The sequence below is a fragment of the Dermacentor albipictus genome, chromosome 4 (assembly GCF_038994185.2).
Source record: "Dermacentor albipictus isolate Rhodes 1998 colony chromosome 4, USDA_Dalb.pri_finalv2, whole genome shotgun sequence".
NCBI lineage: Eukaryota > Metazoa > Arthropoda > Arachnida > Ixodida > Ixodidae > Dermacentor > Dermacentor albipictus.
The window spans coordinates 161,012,349-161,031,612 of record NC_091824.1 but is presented as its reverse complement, the minus strand read 5'-3'; the positions used below and the strand labels follow the sequence as shown (position 1 = coordinate 161,031,612).

The 19,264-nt window shown below is 43.8% G+C and overlaps 1 protein-coding gene across 9 annotated transcripts in view; it reads left to right on the top strand.

The window, feature by feature from the left end:
• The window catches only part of LOC135899990 (neprilysin-1-like), a 702,442-nt gene that overhangs the window by 258,890 nt on the left and 424,288 nt on the right, over window positions 1-19,264 (top strand). The window contains exon 1 of one of the 9 annotated variants that reach the window (XM_065429412.1): window positions 17,394-17,523. The exons of 7 other annotated variants lie outside the window; for them this stretch is intronic. In XM_065429412.1, the coding sequence (XP_065285484.1) occupies window positions 17,464-17,523 (60 nt within the window). In that variant the 5' untranslated portion in view covers window positions 17,394-17,463. Of the gene's footprint in view, window positions 1-17,393; window positions 17,524-19,264 lie in introns of those variants that run through there. One more of the 9 variants, XM_065429417.2, reaches the window with a different exon arrangement.

Genomic DNA, 19,264 nt, shown 5'->3' with positions numbered 1-19,264 from the left:
TAATACTATTCCGTAGCACTACCCCCGGCGGCAAAAGCGCCGTCCCGGAGCGACTAAAGGCCGGACTTGGAAACAGTGTAGTAGGCCTTGAGCCTACTGACGTGCACGACATCACTAGGTGCCACAGTAGATGACGAGGTTGAGCTCACAGGGGCAATTTCGTACGTCACAGGCGTCACCTGGCGCAGCACGCGGTAGGGCCCTGTGTATCGCGAAAGGAGCTTTTGTGAAAGTCCGACGTGACGAGAGGGCGACCACAAGAGCACGAGCGCACCAGGCGAAAACTGTACGTCACGGTGGCGGGCGTTGTACTGACGCTGCTGAGTGGTTTGCGAGTCCGTCAGTCGAGCACGGGCAAGCTGGCGTGCATGGTCGGCGAGAGCGATGGCGTCGCGCGCATACTCGCTTGTTGAGATCGAAGTAGGAGGAAGTGCCGTGTCAAGGGGCAGGGTCGGTTGGAGATGACCGGCAGGTAGCACCTGAGGTGTTTTCCGACGCTGGCAGGTATCACAGGCAGCAACATAGTGTCGGACGGAGCGAGCGAGACCAGGCCAATAGAAGCGGCGGCGGACGCGGTCGTACGTGCGGGTTACGCCAAGATGTCCTGCAGTAGGTGCGTCATGCATCTCAAAGAGCACAGTCTGTCGTAGATGTTTTGGCACGACAAGAAGAAGATCAGATCCGTCAGGGAGGAAGTTCCTTCGGTACAGAATGCCGCCCTGGAGGACATATCGGCGAACGGATGCGTCGGTAGGTGTAGAGCGCAGACGCTCGATGAGTACTCGCAGCGATAGGTCTCGGTACTGCTCATAGGCGATGTTAGCGAAGACAGACACAGAGAAAATGCCGTCGGCGGTACTACTGTCGGCGTCGTCAGGCTCATCTACCGGGTAGCGAGACAGGCAGTCAGCGTCCTTGTGTAGTCGGCCAGATTTGTAGGTGACAGAGAAAGAATATTCTTGGAGGCGTAAGGCCCAGCGACCAAGTCTTCCTGAAGGGTCTTTCAATGAGCATAACCAACAAAGCGCGTGATGGTCTGTGATAACGGAAAAGGGTCGGCCATATAAGTATGGGCGGAACTTCGCAACCGCCCATATGTTACGTAAGAAGACGCAAATGAAAAGCTATATACAAGTATATTTACAACGTAATACGCCGCACTTGGCCAAGAGGCAACAGCCCGCGCTAGCCTCCAATCGTTGTCGTCGTCTTCTTAGCGCTCGCCTCTTCGTCATCAGTAATACTATTCCGTAGCAATATTTACTGGCCCTTTCTGAACTTCTTGACTACCCGATGCCGCCATGACTTCAGAGTGGTGTATTATGCATCAACATTTTTCGCTTTAGATTTCTGAATTGGCGTGGCTCCCATAATTCTGCTATTTGTTTTTACTGTGGAGTTCTCCCTTCCCATACATTTAGATAGGAGCTTATGACAAAAAGCTTCGCCCTAGTTGTGACACCTTGAAGCGGTGCCGCTAGCGTGTGATACGTGAATAGGATAGGGTGTTACCCCAGTAACGGTGGTCGCAAGACGGAGGAAAAGGGGCAATTCCCGTTAGCGCAGATCCACAGGAATATTCGAGTCACAGATTAATTCCCTGGATCGAGCTCAATGTGGCTCAGAGGTACTGAATCACGCCGCGTACAACTCGCACCACAGAGAGACAGCTCGCAGCGGGATTAGGAGTCGCTGCTTCACGTTACAATCACAACACGCGTTCTATCGAGGCTTCGGTATTAGTTTTGCATTAACCTTCGCAAACCGGATGAAGAGACGAAAAATGCCCGACGATTACGATACTCCCTAATGCGAAATTTCAGCGCATCTTTATACGTGTTTTCATTTCGCGATATACTCAGACGAAGAATTTGAGACCGAAATTACTGCCCCGACTGGCTGTGGGCCGGTGCCGTCAGGGCCTTCGCCGAGGGAGAGGCAGTATGACAACGCTAGAATATATAGCTGTCATTGATTACGAGAAAGCGTTTGATTCTGTTGAAACCTCAGCAGTCGTGGAGGCATTACGGAACCAGGGTGTAGATGAGCCGTGTGTAAAAATACTGGAAGATATCTATAGCGGCTCCACAGCCACCGTAGTCCTCCACAAAGAAAGCAACAAAATCCCAATAAAGAAAGGCGTCAGACAGGGACATATGATCTCTCCAATGCTATTCACAGCATGTTTACAGGAGGTATTCAGAGACCTGGATTGGGAAGAATTGGGGATAAAAGTTAATGGAGAATACCTTAGTAACTTGCGATTCGATGATGATATTGCCCTGCTTAGTAAATCAGGGGACCAATTGCAATGCATGCTCAATGACCTGGAGAGGCAAAGCAGAAGAGTGGGTCTAAAAATTAATCTGCAGAAAACTAAAGTAATGTTTAACAGCCTCGGAAGAGAACAGCAATTTACAATAAGTAGCGAGGCACTGGAAGTGGTAAGGGAATACATCTACTTAGGGCAGGTAGTGACGGCGGATCCGGATCATGAGACGGAAATAATCAGAAGAATAAGAATGGGCTGGGGTGCATTTGGCAGGCATTCTCAGATCATGAACTGCAGGTTGCCATTATCCCTCAAGAGAAAAGTATATAATAGCTGTCTTACCAGTACTCACCTACGGGGCAGAAACCTGGAGGCTTACAAAAAGGGTTCTACTCAAATTGAGGACGACGCAACGAGCTATGGAAAGAAGAATAATAGGCGTAACGTTAAGGGATAAGAAAAGAGCAGATTGGGTGAGGGAACAAAGGCGAGTTAATGACATCATAGTTGAAATAAAAAAAAAAGGAAATGGGCGTGGGCAGGACATGTAATGAGGAGGGAAGATAACCGACGGTCATTAAGGGTTACGGACTGGATTCCAAGGGAAGGGAAGCGTAGCAGGGGGCGCAGAAAGTTAGGTGTGCGGATGAGATTAAGAAGTTTGCAGGGATGGCATGGCCACAATTAGTACATGACCGGGGTTGTTGGAGAAATATGGGAGAGGCCTTTGCCCTGCAGTGGGCGTAACCAGGCTGATGATGATGATGATGAGAATGATGAGCGGCATCGGAGCCAGCTGTGGAAGAAGACGACGACGAACGCGCGAGCAGCGGCACGAGCGCGACGGGCAGTGTAGGAACGCTGGCATGATGAGCCGCATCGGAGCCAGCTGTGGAAGAAGACGAGGGCCAACGAGCAGTTGCACGGGCACGTTCGCGAGGTTTCGCCGACGCCGATGCTCAATCCATGGAGAGGCGCCTATGAGCTGCGTTCTAAAAGGCAACCCGGCGAACAAAGACGTAATGTGATCGCAGCAGAGCAGGAACAACGGCACATAAGAGCGCATAGTAACAGTGCGGTCACGAGAGAACAACAAACAAGAAATGGTGGCAGAAAAAAAAAGAGCCGGAAACTCGCTCATCCCTGAATACTATAGCGTGACCGGGCACAAAACGTGAACCTGTGGTAGAAATTTCGCTGTAGAATGCTAACGAAGGCTGCTCAGGCTCATACTCATAGGTCGTCAATTATCTTCTAAAGATGCGGTAGGGGTGGGGATCTCACTTCATTCATGGCTTGATAATGCGAGAAGCAAAGAGAACTCGAACGTTGTGTATAGCAGACTGATTGAAAACAAAAAGCGCAGACAAACTTGCATCCTTATGGTTCTATCAGATATCGCGCGTGATATAGCCATTCCCTGTGAAGGGACAAAACAGAGGGAACAAATGGCAGCTCTACAAAATTGCCACGCCATTTTGTGTGTGCTTCACGCAGCAATAGATACTCCAGTTTCTAGCGCTGAAGCAGTAAGCGCTAGAGAGAAAACCCTATTTGTTTACTTGCAGAGGTGGCTCCAAAATTTGAAACACTTGTTAGAAAAAGTGCGGGTAAATTACCTGTCTCTGCACACGCTAGTGTGGCGTAAACACATTTTATGAATATGGACTATACGCGCTGCGATGTACTTTCATCGAAGCATTTATCAGAAAAAACGTGACTCTCCACTGCAGTCGTCGTCGCAGCTTACTCACTGTCAAAAGCAAATTCTCGTATCTTATTTTTTTGACGTGCTGTCGAAAGCGGCAAAAGTATACAAATGTCTAATTCGACAAAACTTCTGCCCAAGGTGTTACGCAATGGTCGTTGTTGAGTACAGTGTTCAGTACATCGACCCAACAAGAAGTTGAAGAACTGCTGGGGCTATGGTGTGAATACTAAGAAAGCGAATTGAAGTAATTCGTTTATTTGATTAAATAAATTGGGCAACACAGAGCTCGCATACAAACGCTTTTCGCACATGGCTATTTTTCTCTGGTGAACATGACGATACCAGCGTCGTGACGAGGGATAGGCCTGCTGTGCATAATGTCTCCCAAAAGGGTGTCTTCCGCTTTCGCCTTGATAATGATCGCCTCGTATAGTTCACCCGCTTACTGTAATTTATACCGGGGGTCCGCGGAAGTGCCAGAACGATATTGATGACTCGTTAATGAATCGCGGTTGGGCTGCGGATCCACGCTTGCTTGGTCTTCTAATGTGCCCGTGGGCGTGGTGGCGTCCCTAGCACCATTTTCCTAAACGGCGATGACTTATCAGGTTTCGCGCTAAATGATTAATCATTTGGCTTTGTTGCTAGACGTATCATCAGATTGCCTTATTCAATAATTCCAAAGGATTTCCATATCTTGTATTAAATATGTCGTTGTATAACACTCATGGCGTCCAATATCCGTAAATCCTGCATGAATAAACTACAATAAGGCTTCCGAAGCAGGGACAACAATATCACTGAAATGTAGGAAATATCGAAAGCTTCGAAAGCTGCTTGGTCACCATGCACACTGACTTGGCTCTAATTGCAGCTAAACTAAATTCTTTCAAGTATTTCGTCCAGTAGTCTTCGCATGATTCCAGTACTTTGTTGTTACTTTCAGGAGATTGCGATGCGACACAATCAGAAAATTATTCCACCTGATCTTGCGCTACAGCAATACATCATTTTTGTTTGCTTCATAGATAGGCAATGTATTATACCAGTGGGAAACATTCTAACCTGCTTCATTTTAATATACTGCTGAAACAATTTATGACCGCAGTAAACAAGACAATGACTGGTAGTGAACTCTAGGCCCTTTACTACTCGCGAATATGTTCTTCGGAAGATCATGGTCCCAAAATGATATAGAATGCGCACTACAGCCTACTGTTTTTAACATGGTCATAACAGCTGACAGAAGAATCCCACCTTAAACTACCTTAACTAAAGAAAAAAAAACGACAGAAGGAGATAGGCAGTCGAAGAATCATTTTAAACAGGTAATTTTGGCTGTTATCTTTTACCGGGTGTCGTTTTCCGATGACAACGTCGATCCGAGGAGTGTCAAAAACTTCCGCTCACACGCGCAGGAATGCGCAACTCAGGAACGTAATTCTTCGACGTCTTCTGTAATGTTCCCGTTCGCCGTCGCTGCGGTTGATGGAACCCTGCAGAAAATAAGCCAGCGACCCACTTGTCGACCACGGTATTGCTCGGGGCACTCCATAAAGCGCACTTATAGTTCCTTTTATTCTCTTCTAACTTGTGAACCGAGTAAACTTAGGCGCCATAGTAAATCATAAGCAGTAAAAATGCGTTGTCCTTGATTATTTTTTGTTGAAATAAAATAAATTATAGCCGTTCGCACGCACTAACAGCGCTAACGGCTGTCTTGTTACAAGCACGGTTAAAGCAGCTGGGGGTACTTCCCTTACACTTGTTTATTCGTACGAGAGGGCAGTTTCAACATATTTTTATCACTGCGTGTACAAGCGTAAACAACGTTGATGACTCCTCGAAGGTTAGCATAATACCAGCAATGGAGGCTTCAGTTAGGCACTATTTTCTTCACAACTTCTGGGGTAGGAGGAAGTGTTACTGCGTGTCAGAAAAAAAAAATTAAATTATGGGGTTTTACGTGCCAAAACCACTTTCTGATTATGAGGCACGCCGTAGCGGATGACTCCGGAAATTTTGACCACCTGGGGTTCTTTAACGTGCACCTAAATCTAAGTACACGGGTGTTTTCGCATTTCGCCCCCATCGAAATGTGGCCGCCGTGGCCGGGATTCGATCCCGCGACCTCGTGCTCAGCAGCCTAACACCATAGCCACTGAGCAACCACGGCGGGTGTGCGTGTCAGACTGCGGGGAAACAAACTGCGGGGAAACATTGCATACAACTTCGACTCGTTTACATATATGCAAGCTCTATTAATACGCATTTTGACCACATCTATCAGGGTCTCGATGTTTCTTAGCGGTTTATTTCCGAATTTCTGATAAAAAAAACCATCCCCGAAACTGCGTTCTTGATACGTCTTAACAAAAGAATCGCTGATCCAAGTAACCCATGCTTTAAAATAAGCCGTTGTGTTGTCTGCGGGTGCAGCGTTCCGTTTCAAAATGTATTAATAACTTCTCATAGCGATACCTCAGTGTAGCGCTTCGGGATGGTCGAACGCCTTTTTTTAAAGAGAATGAAAGGAGCGAGTGTATATCTGCGCCAGACAATGGAGAATTTAGACTCAACGCCTATATTCAGAAAAGTGAATTTTTGCACTGCGATTGTTGCCTGTAATGTTTGGCTCTCATGTGCATGTCATGGCATTCTTGATGGTGAATCCTGTACTCTTGGCAGCAAAATAGACGGAAGCGTGTGCACGTGTTATCTTTTAGGGACTCTGTTCTACCATGTTGTGTACTGTGAAGGCTTGTGTTTCTTCTTCCATGAACAACAGCCCCTGTAAGAAGGCGAGGAATAATAACCTTGATGTAGCGAGAATAACTGCGCAGACAGAAAAAAGAAAAGAAACTAGCAACTGTCAGCTTTATAATCGATGTCGGCATGTTTGCTATTATTTTTTGTCTTTTCTCTTCGTGAGTTTACATTTGTTTTTCATGTGCAGCCACCAGCATCGACCTTAGTCGGCACAGCACAGGAACAAAAGAGGTACTGGCAATAGCACTGTGCTATTGGTTAACGCTAAAGCAGCAAAATGTCGACATACTCGACACAAAAACCTTTCCTTAGCTTTTTTTTATGCGTATCTCTATTTCAACTTGAGTGTCGTAAACTGGCTCTGGCGGGGACGAACAATTTTCGTTTCTAAGCTGTTTCTCCTCACTTCCAAAGCTGCACGTGCTTTTTCCCTTTTCTTTTTTTTCGTTTTTTGCTGCGCTTTCTTGATTGTACGAGTACTTTCCCTCGTTATTAGTAAACAAAGGTCTCCACAAGGAAGCGTAGCTTCAGCTTTCTACTTCCGTCGGGACAGGAAGCTGTCATTTCTGAAAAACATCGTTCGTTGCTCTTAGGAAAAAAATACGGTGAATTTATTGGAGGAGCCACAACAACAACAACGGCAACTCATAGGTCAATGGTGATAGAAAAGGGGATACTTAAGCCACCTTATTTGTTTTTTATTATTTTGAAGCACTGCTCCCATTCTTGCGCTTTTGTAGCATTTTAATGACTCCGATCAACACAATCTAAAACCACAAATTTTCAAAACTTTTCTTAAACACTTTTCGATAAGTCAGCTTTAGAATATTGCCTTACTCCTAAAAACTACAATAGTTGCTCAGCTTATGCCTTAGTGAACATCTGTCTAGTAGCTATATGTGCGGACATTTCTGAAGTGCTTTACTGTGGCCTTCAACATTTGATCTCTGCGTCCTTTTGCAGAAATTCAGATAATGTTTTCCTGCATATCTGTTCTCTTTTGTTAACTATCTCACATTGTCTTCTTTATATTTTTGTGATGCAGTTTCACTCTAATTAGGTTATAAAATAGAGCACGTTACGAAACGTGATAGTTTTGTACTTACGGGTTCTCGGAAAAGGAACCCTGAAGAGGAAAAGGAGGGTTCATGCTCTGGAAGTAGCTTCATAAGAGCGAAGCATCATTTAAAGTGCACATACTTCTCTGATTGCGAGTGCGATAAGGTTTATGTAAAAACTATAAAGACAATAAATTGTGGACAACAGATTCGACAATAAATCGCTGAGACGCATGTAGGTTCATTTTTAAGATCAGCCTTTCTGCCTTTGCGCATTTTGCCTCTACATTTCAGATTTATTTATCGTGTTAGGAAAAACAACAGAAAATAAGGAAATACTTCGTTCTGGTAAGAAATGTTCCTTTGTTGTGCAAGACACTCGCAAAACCAAAAAAAAAAAAAATGCCTAGAATATAGTGTTACGCACACTCCTAAGACAGCGTCGATTTTGTATGTATTCTTTTATTGTATGGTATTTATGAGATCTTGTCGCCTTTAATTGGCGTGGCCTACTCCTTCTCACATAGGGATATAAAAACACGAATAAACTAATTCGTAACTAAAATAGGGAAATCATAAAATAAACATTGATTCGGGTAACATAAGTACACTAATGTCACACTATAACTGAAGGACAACTCCAAATCATTAAAACACAAAGCCCAGTCACGTAAGTAGAGTAATGCCACTCTAAAGCAAAAGTCAAATCCGTAACACAGCAACACAGAGTGTGGTCACATATGTTCACTTAAGTAAACACAAAGTCTGGTCACTTAGCTAGACTAAAATAAGGGCACATCAGAAATCACGGATTGAAGTCTTACGAAGTTACAAAAAAAAACAGGCATTGGATTGGACAAAGTTGGGTGAAAGAAAAGCATAGAATGCGCTTATCACATTCAAACACTCTACTAAGTACTTTCCGAGAATACTGCTCGTTTCCAGAAATCTTCGAAGGGCCAGTAACGGTCGTCTTTGCAATGAGTATGTTGGCCAAAGACCTGAGATCTTCCTGAGGCTGAAGGGCCTGCGATCTAATGCAACTAAATCAAGTGCTAAGCGTTGTCTGTGTGTGTCATGTCGCGGACATTCTGACATAAGATGCTGTACGTCCTTATCCGCGTGGCCACTAGTACATTCCGCTCTATCAGCTCTTGAAATGTTATGTAGAAAGTGTTTTGTGAACGCGGTACCGAGACGTATATGTTGAATCAGCGTTTCAAAGGCTCTAGTTGTATTCATTGTGGATGAGATTTGAAATTGAAACGATTGGTCAACGTGAAATAAATCACAAGATTTCGTGTTCTGATCAAACCATCTCACTTTGCAACCACGGGCTGATAACTGTCTTAGTATGCCGCGCAATTTGCGTTGTGTTAGAGGGAGACCATGTAACGACGGGCTGATATCTGTCTTAGTATGCGGCGCAATTCGCCTTGTGTTATAGGGAGACCATGTGTTGTGTTATTAACATGCGCTTGTCAAGCAGCCTTATCTGCTGCAACATTCCCAGGTATATTGCAGTGGCAAGGTATCCATTGGAACGTTACTGTGCGATTTTATTCACTTGATTTTGTGAGTTCCAGAAGTATCTCGTTAACTGACGCCATGTTTTGTGAATTGCTGATGTCACTGTGAAGACAAAGCTGCCTGCGAGTCACAAAGGATTACCCATTGTTCCCCTTTCTGCATTGAAATTATGTCGCGTAGCAAAGACAATATTGCAACAAGGTCTTCTGTTGCTGATGACGTTGCGTGAGATAGTTTGAATGTTTGTATTCGGTTATATTCTGGAATGATAAAGGCCGCTGTAGAATAATTTTTTTGACAAAAACCATCGGTATACGCTTAAATATAGCCAGGGTATCGAATGTATATTTGGTATAACGCCAGTTGTTGTGCTGCAAGCATAATTCCCTTAGCCGAAAGTTCAATTCTTTTTTTATGTATTCTTCAAAAGTTTCATGCATGTCCTGAAATTTAAACACAACTGCATTACTATGATCAAGATGCGAAAGCGAGTAATGTACACGATAGTAGTACGGCAAAGTAAATGAGCTGGACATTAACTTGCCTTGATGTTCTTAGTACACACACACCGTGTTGCAGAAATAATGTGAGCGTGCCCGCCGTGGTTGCTCAGTGGCTATGTTGTTGGGCTGTTGAGCACGAGGTCGCGGGATCGAATCCCGGCCACGGCGGCCACATTTCGATGGGGGCGAAATGCAAAAACACCCGTGTGCTTACATTTAGGTGCACGTTAAAGAACCCCAGGTGGTCAAAATTTCCGGAGTCCTCAACTACGGCGTGCCTCATAATCAGAAAGTGGTTTTGGCTCGTAAAACCGCAATTATTATTATTAATAATGTAAGCACTAAGCATGTCATTGCAACTGAGCAATGGAATATTGAATTAAACTAACCTGTTCCTGTTTGGCGTACATTCGATAAGACAGTTCTACTTCTAAGCTGCTCAAATCTTTATCGCGTGATTTCTTTCACGTGACTTTCACTTGCTAAATTTTGCGGTACAACAGTCATATTTTCTTCTTGCACTATGTGGGAAGCGGTTTCCTTCGTGTGTGCGTCGTGGTTCCTGATATGTTCATCCTTGTCTTCCTTTTATAATGTTACTTGAGACAAGTATTTGAGATTTTCTGCTAGTCGGCTCTGACGTAGCCTACCTATATCACAATAATAATTTTAAAAATGCGCAAATGACGAAGCACTGAAAAGCGAATGGTGCGCAATTAGCAATTGCGAATAATTCGTTTGTTTGTGTTTTCATATCTTCGCGCTTGCATACATAACACAAGTAGGAAATACGAAATGCCAAAAACTAGTCCCTTTCATCGCCCTGTTCCAACACTGACATCTCTTCGCAGATATGCCATACCTGTTATAAAGGTAAAAGTAACATTGTTGCCATGGATTACGAATGCTTCCTTTCTCTTGTTGCTCACCTAGGACGGCTTTTTGGGAGCTTGTTGGCACTAGTAGTGCAGAGGTAACGGCAAAGTATTGTTATGGAAAATCATCATAACCCCTAATTTCGTACGGGTCATTGCAGACTTGCATGAAGATTGGAAACGTGACTACGCCGAGAAAGTAATGATGATTATGGAGGTAGCGAAATGATTATGCAGAGAAAGCGCCCGAGAGCGTCGGCGTAGACAGGCGATGAGACCGATGCAATCAGGTTATGTGCACGGCGCAAGTAACGTGGTCCGTTAGCAACCACGCAATGCGGCAAATGGATGCGCAGAAAACCAACTCGTTACTTGACTAGCGTGAATCCAATACTCGTAGAACTGCATAGACTAAGCCTGAAAAGTCACGTCCACAGCTGGGATAATTACATGGCTGGTCTGATAATGATCAGAACCACATCCAGAAGCGAATGAAATGACTACTTTGCAGCGTAGGAACGCCTGGCCGATGCCGAAAACCCAGAGTTTCTATAGTAAAATAAGGCTATGCCAGTAACTTTCTACCTGCTATTGAAGTATTGTGCCCGAGGCCGCCTTTCGGGCAAGTAGTTTAGGCAATGTCGGTGGCCGCTGGTCGGTCACCGACATTGGTCGCTAATTGGACATTGGTCGCAATGGTCGCTAAAGAAAGGAACTACAATGATAAAAACAGCACAAAGAGACTGCTGGAAAAGCGAACAAGCAACAACCGTGCCTTTCATCGGGGTGTGGCGTGAAGAAATCTGGACGCCAATGCATGTTGAGCATTTTGTGCACCCACGCATTAGGCATGAACCCACGCGTGAAGGATCGTCGGGCGCAGTAATTGATCCCCGACGGTGTTGTGAAAACCAAACGAGCTGCTCGCGTCCCGCCGCTTGCAAAGTCAATGCCCGTATAGCACCTTTTGCACCGCCGACAACGGCATTTTGCTCCCAGTAGCAGGTTGCGGTGTGCTTTGTGTCTATAGGCATGCTCAGTTTCACATCTCTGCTTCGTCCTAGTTTACAAAACGCGACATCCGTCACCGGCAGAAGGGCTGGGAGTAATACTGTGCAGTCTCACAACAGTAAATAAAGGACAGTTCACTTGCTGCAGTGAACTGTCGCCAACAAGTGAGCTAAAGCACCTTATTAATATTTGTTTAGACAACGAGTAAGCTTGTTTATTATTTATTGGGAAGGTTCCATATAGAATTTACTAATTATTTACAAATTACTTTTCTTGTCTTCACGAGCACCATTTTCTACCGCTTGTTTTATCATCTCTTTCAGAGAGACAACAGTTCACATACCTCCTGCGGAGCAGATAGTACCCCCCCCCCCCCCCTCCACCCCCTCGCCTCCCTGTCCTGCAGGCCCATTCCACGAAAAGGGGAAACCACAGTGACACGTATATTGGCTGACACACGCCACTACCTCACATTTTTCCACCGATGTTCAGTAGCACACCTTTCTTTTCAATTGTACACCCTCCCTGCTAACGAACCCGCGGTCATTGCCACGCCCACCCGCCTTACCCTCTCCACCCCTTTAAAGAAGCGCACCTATATATACTGTGCCGAGGAGAGCATATGTCCCCTTGAAAAAGACAAGTCCGCTTGTCGAAACGTTGACTCCTGCTTTCATCTTGTTCTCTTGTGTGTATTGAATTTCTATTGACCCAATTCCCCGTGTAAACCTTAATCAAGTAATTTCAGAAGTCCGGAATAGCAATAAAACCTTGGAGGATGCTTAAGCTTCGCCTTTAAAGGTGGAACGTGATTGCATTCAAAGATCCCTGATGGCTTCTCATGCTTACCGGCAACTGCAGCTTATGTAACCGTAATGTTTTCCGAGAATCGCTGGTGGCGAAAATTTATGCACGAAGGCGAGCTTTCCGGCACAAACGCCGCTTCTTGCATGGGTCAATCCCGGAAGTAGTGCACAGTCATGCCGAAAAAGAACTGAATCATTTTCAAGTTTCTGTTATTGTTTCGCACTTTTAATATTTTAGCCTGAGAGGATTTAACTTAAAAGGCATGCGCTGTCGGTGTTTTGTTTCATGACGTTTGTTTGTGGGCTATGAGCAAAACGAGAACACGGTAAAAGTGGGAGCTAACATTTGGTGGTCATTCTCAAAATTCTGATGAATAGCTTTGTTAAGAATGTAAGACAAGGTAGGAGCAACTTTAGTGATAGAATATTGAGGCAATATAACCCGCATATACTGCATGTCATATAGCAAGGTGTGGCATATACATTTACCTAAATATGTCCGGGAATTTTCGCTCACGGAAAACTCCACCAACGGCAACAGCGGATATTGTGCGACACGTGGCCCTTAACGCTATTGCGTTAATATTTCGAAAGCGCCACGCGAAGCCGATACCAGCAACCAATCGATTCCTCTCTTTTCTGCAGTATACCTATACTATCGTCGTCTTCATCAGTTGCCCGCTTGTGAAGTCGGATGCACTCCAGTACTGTCACGGCATGCTTTGAGTTTCTACTTGCGAACACAATTCGTCCAAAGCTCTATTCCTGGTTACTTGCGCTTCACCAAGAATGTAACCATACGCACAGATTTGATGGGCCGGAACCGAAGAATGAGATTTTTCCTCTGCGGAAGTCGAGCGTACGCTCGGCCGCGTTTGGAGATGGTTCCGGTGCAATCTGTCATTTCTACAAATGCGACGAAGTGCGTTAGGCGGGAGCTGCTTCCGACACAGAAAGAAATATCGACAATCACTTGAACTGGTCTCATTGAAGGAAATGTAAACGTATCTTCAAAGTGATGATTGAATGTTCAGATAATCCGTTTTCTTTGAGAACGTATTCAGCCAACCTTTCGTTCATATTTTTTTACTGTGCCGTATTCTGCTCAGACATGTGGCTGTTCCCTTTCCAAAAATGACAGAGCTAAGATGATGTGCACGTAGGTTAACCAGGTTGCACCTGGTTTGCTACCCTAAACGGCGAAAAGACAAACAAATGCGGTACACAAGAAAATGCGGAGTATTATTTAGTGCAGCGGAAATTTAGGGATCTCTCTATATTTCACTAGATTGTCTTTACATTTTAGTCAATCTTGTATTTGTGCACTTCGCAGTGCTATTGCCTTGACACTGTTCAGCTTCAAGTCACTGGTAACCTTATTCCGTAGAACGTACGGAAGCCAGGGGTTTCATTAATACCAGAAACACAGCGTTGAGTGCCGGGGCTGCACAACAAATGAAAATAAATGACCAAGCTAATAAAATCAGTGAAAACGACGTTTGTGTGTACGATAGAGATGGGAAAAATAGTGTACCCTTGTTTGGTCGTTTCGTGTCTTTGAATGGAGAAGTCTTCCATTAGTCTCTTTTTAATGCGTTAGCATTAGGAAATTCAAAGAGGAAAAATTGTATGTGGGCGACCGTGTGGGAAACCAGTCACCTGACAGAGGTAGAAACAGAATGAGACACTGTTTTCAGCCTCTCTTCTTTCAGATTATATGTATGTATATATATATATATATATATATATATATATATATATATATATATATATATATTACGTGCTTCTAGCTCAAAACAGACGCTTTTCACTCATCTGCCCTTCCACGTGTCATGCGTTTGTGGCACGACCTTCGCAATATCCTGGTAGCCTAAGCTAACAAAGAAAAATTCCATCACGACATAGACATTCATTTCGTAATTTAAATAAAAAACTGCTTGTCTACGTTTCTTCTTGTATGCCTTTCTTTTTTTTTTGAACTGAGAATTTTAGAGTCTGTGTAAACTTGACTCTTCGTTGTATTATAAGTAACAAAGCACTTTATGTTCCGTATAATTGATTGCTCTTTATACTGTGTAAAATTCTTGAAGCTTCCCCTACCGAATGCCCATTCTTCGGGCCTGTAAGGTATCTTAAATATATATATATATATATATATATATATATATATATATATATATATATATATATATCTATATATATATATAGAGAGAGAGAGAGAGAGAGAGAGAGAGAAACGTGGTCTCCCGAGCGCTGCCCTTTATTCTGAACGAAGAGAGGCTGACGTCATTATCTGAAAAGAGAGGCAAGCAATGATTAAATGCAGTGTTCGGGCGGGCATATTTGTCTATGTCTGCACCCTCCTGTTCGCGTCGCACGTATAATGCAAATGACCGTGGTCGGGTCTGGAGCACCATCAGTTGCACTTGGCACCTGCAGGTGAAAGGACATGGGTCCAGTAAGCGTCTGAACAAGATTTCGCAATGTGGTGAGCGCGTTTGAAATCACAAATCCGGGACCTCAAATAGGTGCAACTTAATGCTAACACATTTCTGTCACATTTACCTCTAAATTTCCACTGAATCTTTGTGCGAATGTATGTTTGTGTGTATGAGTATAACCGGGTGTCTGGACCATTGAGAAATGCAGTATTGTGAGGCGCATCAAGATTGGGTCTGGAATGCATGTGGATCTGGGGGATGTATAACCAAACTTGTTATTATGAGAAACTGGGCTATTGGCAGCTCGAACAAAAGCTGCGGTTGTCAAAAATAGTGTTTTAAAACTTCCTAAAGTTAATACGATACTATTTCTTTGTTCTTTTTTTGTGGGTGTATCTAGCGCTCATTGTATCCAATAGCGCTTAACAAGAAGCTTTATCTAAGAAGCCACGATCAAAATACATAGTAATGAAGAAATTGTTTTTCTCGGCCCTTAGAGGACTGAATTCAAACAGGTGTTGTATGAAGAAAAATATAAAATCTAAGCTACCTGTTTATTTACGCGGCCAATGTTTTTAGAATATATTGTACAAAACTGTAAAATTGAAAAAAAAGCTAACGTACGAAGATTTATAGGATATAACTTAGCAATAAATATAACAATTCCGTAAACTGCACCGATGACCACATCTAAGAGGAACAAATTCGATGTGTTACGCACCGCGCTCCAATACACCACTTTTCTAGAAGTAGGTATTTCAAAAATTTCGTAAGTATTACGTCGACTTCATGTAAGCTGTAAGCCAATATGAAGGATTTGTCCGCTGTATATGGTCTAACAGTTTAAAATTAAATTATGAGGTTTTACGCGCCAAAACCACGATCTGATGCATTGCATAACTATAATATCTAATTTTGGTGCTTAGTTAAGGATTGATAAACTTTACGCTTCAGTAATTTTTATACTGAGCTAGTTCAGATAGTTTTCTTTTCAAAATTCTGCTTTACCAGACTTCCTACAGTTCTTAGAATCTTAGAATATACCTTTCTATTAAATCCAATACATTTCGTTAAACCATATCCAGTTGTCTATCGAAAATATTTTGGTGTTTTACGTGCATTTGAATAAGAAAATCTGAGGTTAATCTCCCTGTTAATACTATTCGGTCTCTAAATACATGTTTTGTCATGAGCACCAGTTTTCGCTTTGGAGTTATAGGTAAGCTGTCTGCGCCTCTGACGAATAATATCTAATACGGTGGAGACTAAGTATTTGTTGACTAATTCGAGAACACATAATCCGTGACCACACACTGGAGTTATCTGTTCTCGAATCTTACCCCCGGATGTGAACTCTTTAACGTGACGGATCATTGTTGTGAAGATAGCGGATGTCCGAAGCCGGTGCTATGTATGTCGTGCTTCGCGTCTCCTCTTTTTTTGTTGTTGTTGTTGGTGTCTTGTTTTGCACGTTACCATGTTATTTCTTTTAACCAGCCACAATATCTACCTAAAGAGACACTACTAAAATGATACATACCTCAGTCACTTCATTCGCGAAAGCATGAATTACAGCCGATGCAAGAGGTGGCATAACAAAAAACAAGATGCTTCTTTTTTCTGACAGTTCTGAAAAAATCTACACTACTTATCACTCCTGCATTTTCCAGTTTCAAGATCTCAATTATCTGGCCGAAATAGTCACTGCCTGAAATTATAGAAATTACACACATTGTCGTAATATTGTCGAGGAATAGAGAAAACAATTTACAAACATTTGCAGTTATGCAATCGATCTAAAGCTACCTCAAATCACGCGATGAGTGTTCTCTCGCAGGTCGCACTAAGCATCCACTTTCGCACGACATTGCAGTCGCAAACCCTCCTTGGCGACACTTGGCCTTTACAGCCCCATCTTCAGCAATTTAAATGCGCGTGTGGGCGTCGGGTCGGGATCCATGCAAAGAGCGTCCTTGAAGTGCAACGTGGCAGTGTAGATTTGTCCTACATTGTTATAAGTGCTGGCATGCCCGAGTTCTCAGTATGCTCTTGGACCTTCGAAGTGCCCCCTCCCCCCATGTTTTATATGCGACCCGTAGATCTGCGCTGTCTTCGGGCTCTGAAGAACACAACGTATCGCACCACCCCGTGCTTATGGCTTGCAAGCGAAGGCGATGCACACTTCTCGAAACGGCGCGCTGGAATTTGCCGCACTAACCGGCCTCTACTAAACACGTGCCTCCATTTAAAAAACGCTCTACGAGCGAGAAATCCGCACGCGTCCGCTTTCCCAGTGCAGGCGCCTATTGACGTCAGCTGCGCACATCTATTGTCAGCGCCTTTCTTTTTTCGACTTTGGAAGTTTGCTGATGGCGCTGTTTGTTGTTCGCTATTTGCACTCCAGTGGTGTGCATCGTCGGGCAGACTACGCGTTGCTCTCCAAGGGCGTTGCCGCCGCTTCGTTGCACTTCTGCCGCTAGGTGATCGATGGTTGACGCCAGCCAAAAGGAGCGCATCCTTCTTCGAAGGTTTAAAGTCGACATTAAGGTGAAAGCGTTTACTGTCGCCGCTACTTCCTGCTGCACTCGCAACATTTTGGGCGTTGTTATGGGGACTGTTTTGTATTGATTTTATACGAGTGAAAAGTTTGAAATCTTTTTTTCGCATTGACGAAAACAAAACAAATTCAGATTTTCTCGAAAGAAAAGAAAACATTAATGTCATATAGCCTGGTTTTCATTTTATATAGGTTTGCATTACCAGCTTGATCTCATTTTGTTTTGTATAATGTTTGGGAGGGAACGTCGGGCTAAAATTTATTATACTGAAGCCGTAACTATATCACAGGTACGCCACTTGTTCTAGCTCTACAAGTGATGTGAAATATGTTCATCAAGCTTCTGCATGAAGAGACGCTGTCTGTTATTTAGCACGGCAGCAAAAGTTTCTACATATTGCTTCCTGTCGAGAACTAGGTGCGTGCACTCATTCTGGTGGGATGCTGTATCCTTTTGGGAACCAGTAGGGACCACTTCTTACTATAAATTTAGAGAACGTAAAGAGATGCCGGTATAGACGGGGGCAATATCTACATAAAATTGAAATAAATATTGAGATATTCTTTTACTTATTTCTTAAGTGCTACACAATCATTTATATTAGAACGCATCACGACAAAAAAGCAGTGTCTTCGTTGGGTTCAAGAATCTTTCTCGATATTTGCCACTGACAGCAGCTGAAACAAAAATTTAGCTGCTTAGTGTGCCGAAGTCACGATATGATGGAAGCACGCCGTAGTGGGGGTCTCTGGATTGATTTCGGCCGCCTGCGGTTTTTTAACGCGCACCTAATGCACGGTACACGGGTAGGTGTTTCGTTTCACCCCGATCGAAATGCGGCCACAGTGACTGGAGTTTTATCCCCCGCCCTCGGGCTTACTAGCGCAGCATCATCCACTACACCACCACGGCGGGCAAAGGAGTTAAGATAAGCACTGCTATGGTTGTTTCTATGATGAGTGCGTGTTGTGACTGCATAGGCTGCGTAGGTTCTACTCCACCAAGCATTTGTAAGAAGTCAAGCTGTAGGTGTCAAGCTAAGAGCTGCCGTTTTCGTCTATCAAAAGAGCATTTGAAGCCCTTGAATTAAGTGATTAGGCCTTCAGGCCCTTCTTAATTCTGCTTTGTTTAGTCACCTTTCTTTAAAGGACAAGTTTTCTGAGCTTGTGTTCACTGTAATGTACAACGCATTTCTGTCGTATATGTATATATAACCTTTCATCTACAAAAGGATGAGAATAAGTCGAATGTCGTACCTAGATGTCGACATCAGGAAATATGCGCTCCGGAAAGTGGGAAGAAAAGATTTCATCATGTTCAGCGGCAGCTGGGGGTAAAATGGAGATCACGGTTTTTCTTTTCAATCACTCTTTCTTTTATTCGAGAAAGCTTTCGCAATCATGCCGCGACAAAGATGACAAAAAGTGTGAGGTATGCCCGTTTTTCCACGGGTGCTTAGGCATTAGGGCGTGTCAATAAAAAGAGCCCTGCAGCAGGGCACTATATTTCGCAACACGTATGTGTTTGCGCTAGAAATGCGGCATACAATGCACTCTGAAATGGAAATGGTATTGTTATTTGACATTGCCTATTTCGTAGCAAGCATCCTTTGTGCACAGCAACGTTGGCCCAGTGTCTGGCTGCTCGGCAATGTGCCTTGTCCCATTTGCTCCTGGTCGAAAACGGCAAAGGTAAACCGTGGCGTTCTCTTGCGTACTGTGGTCGATTTT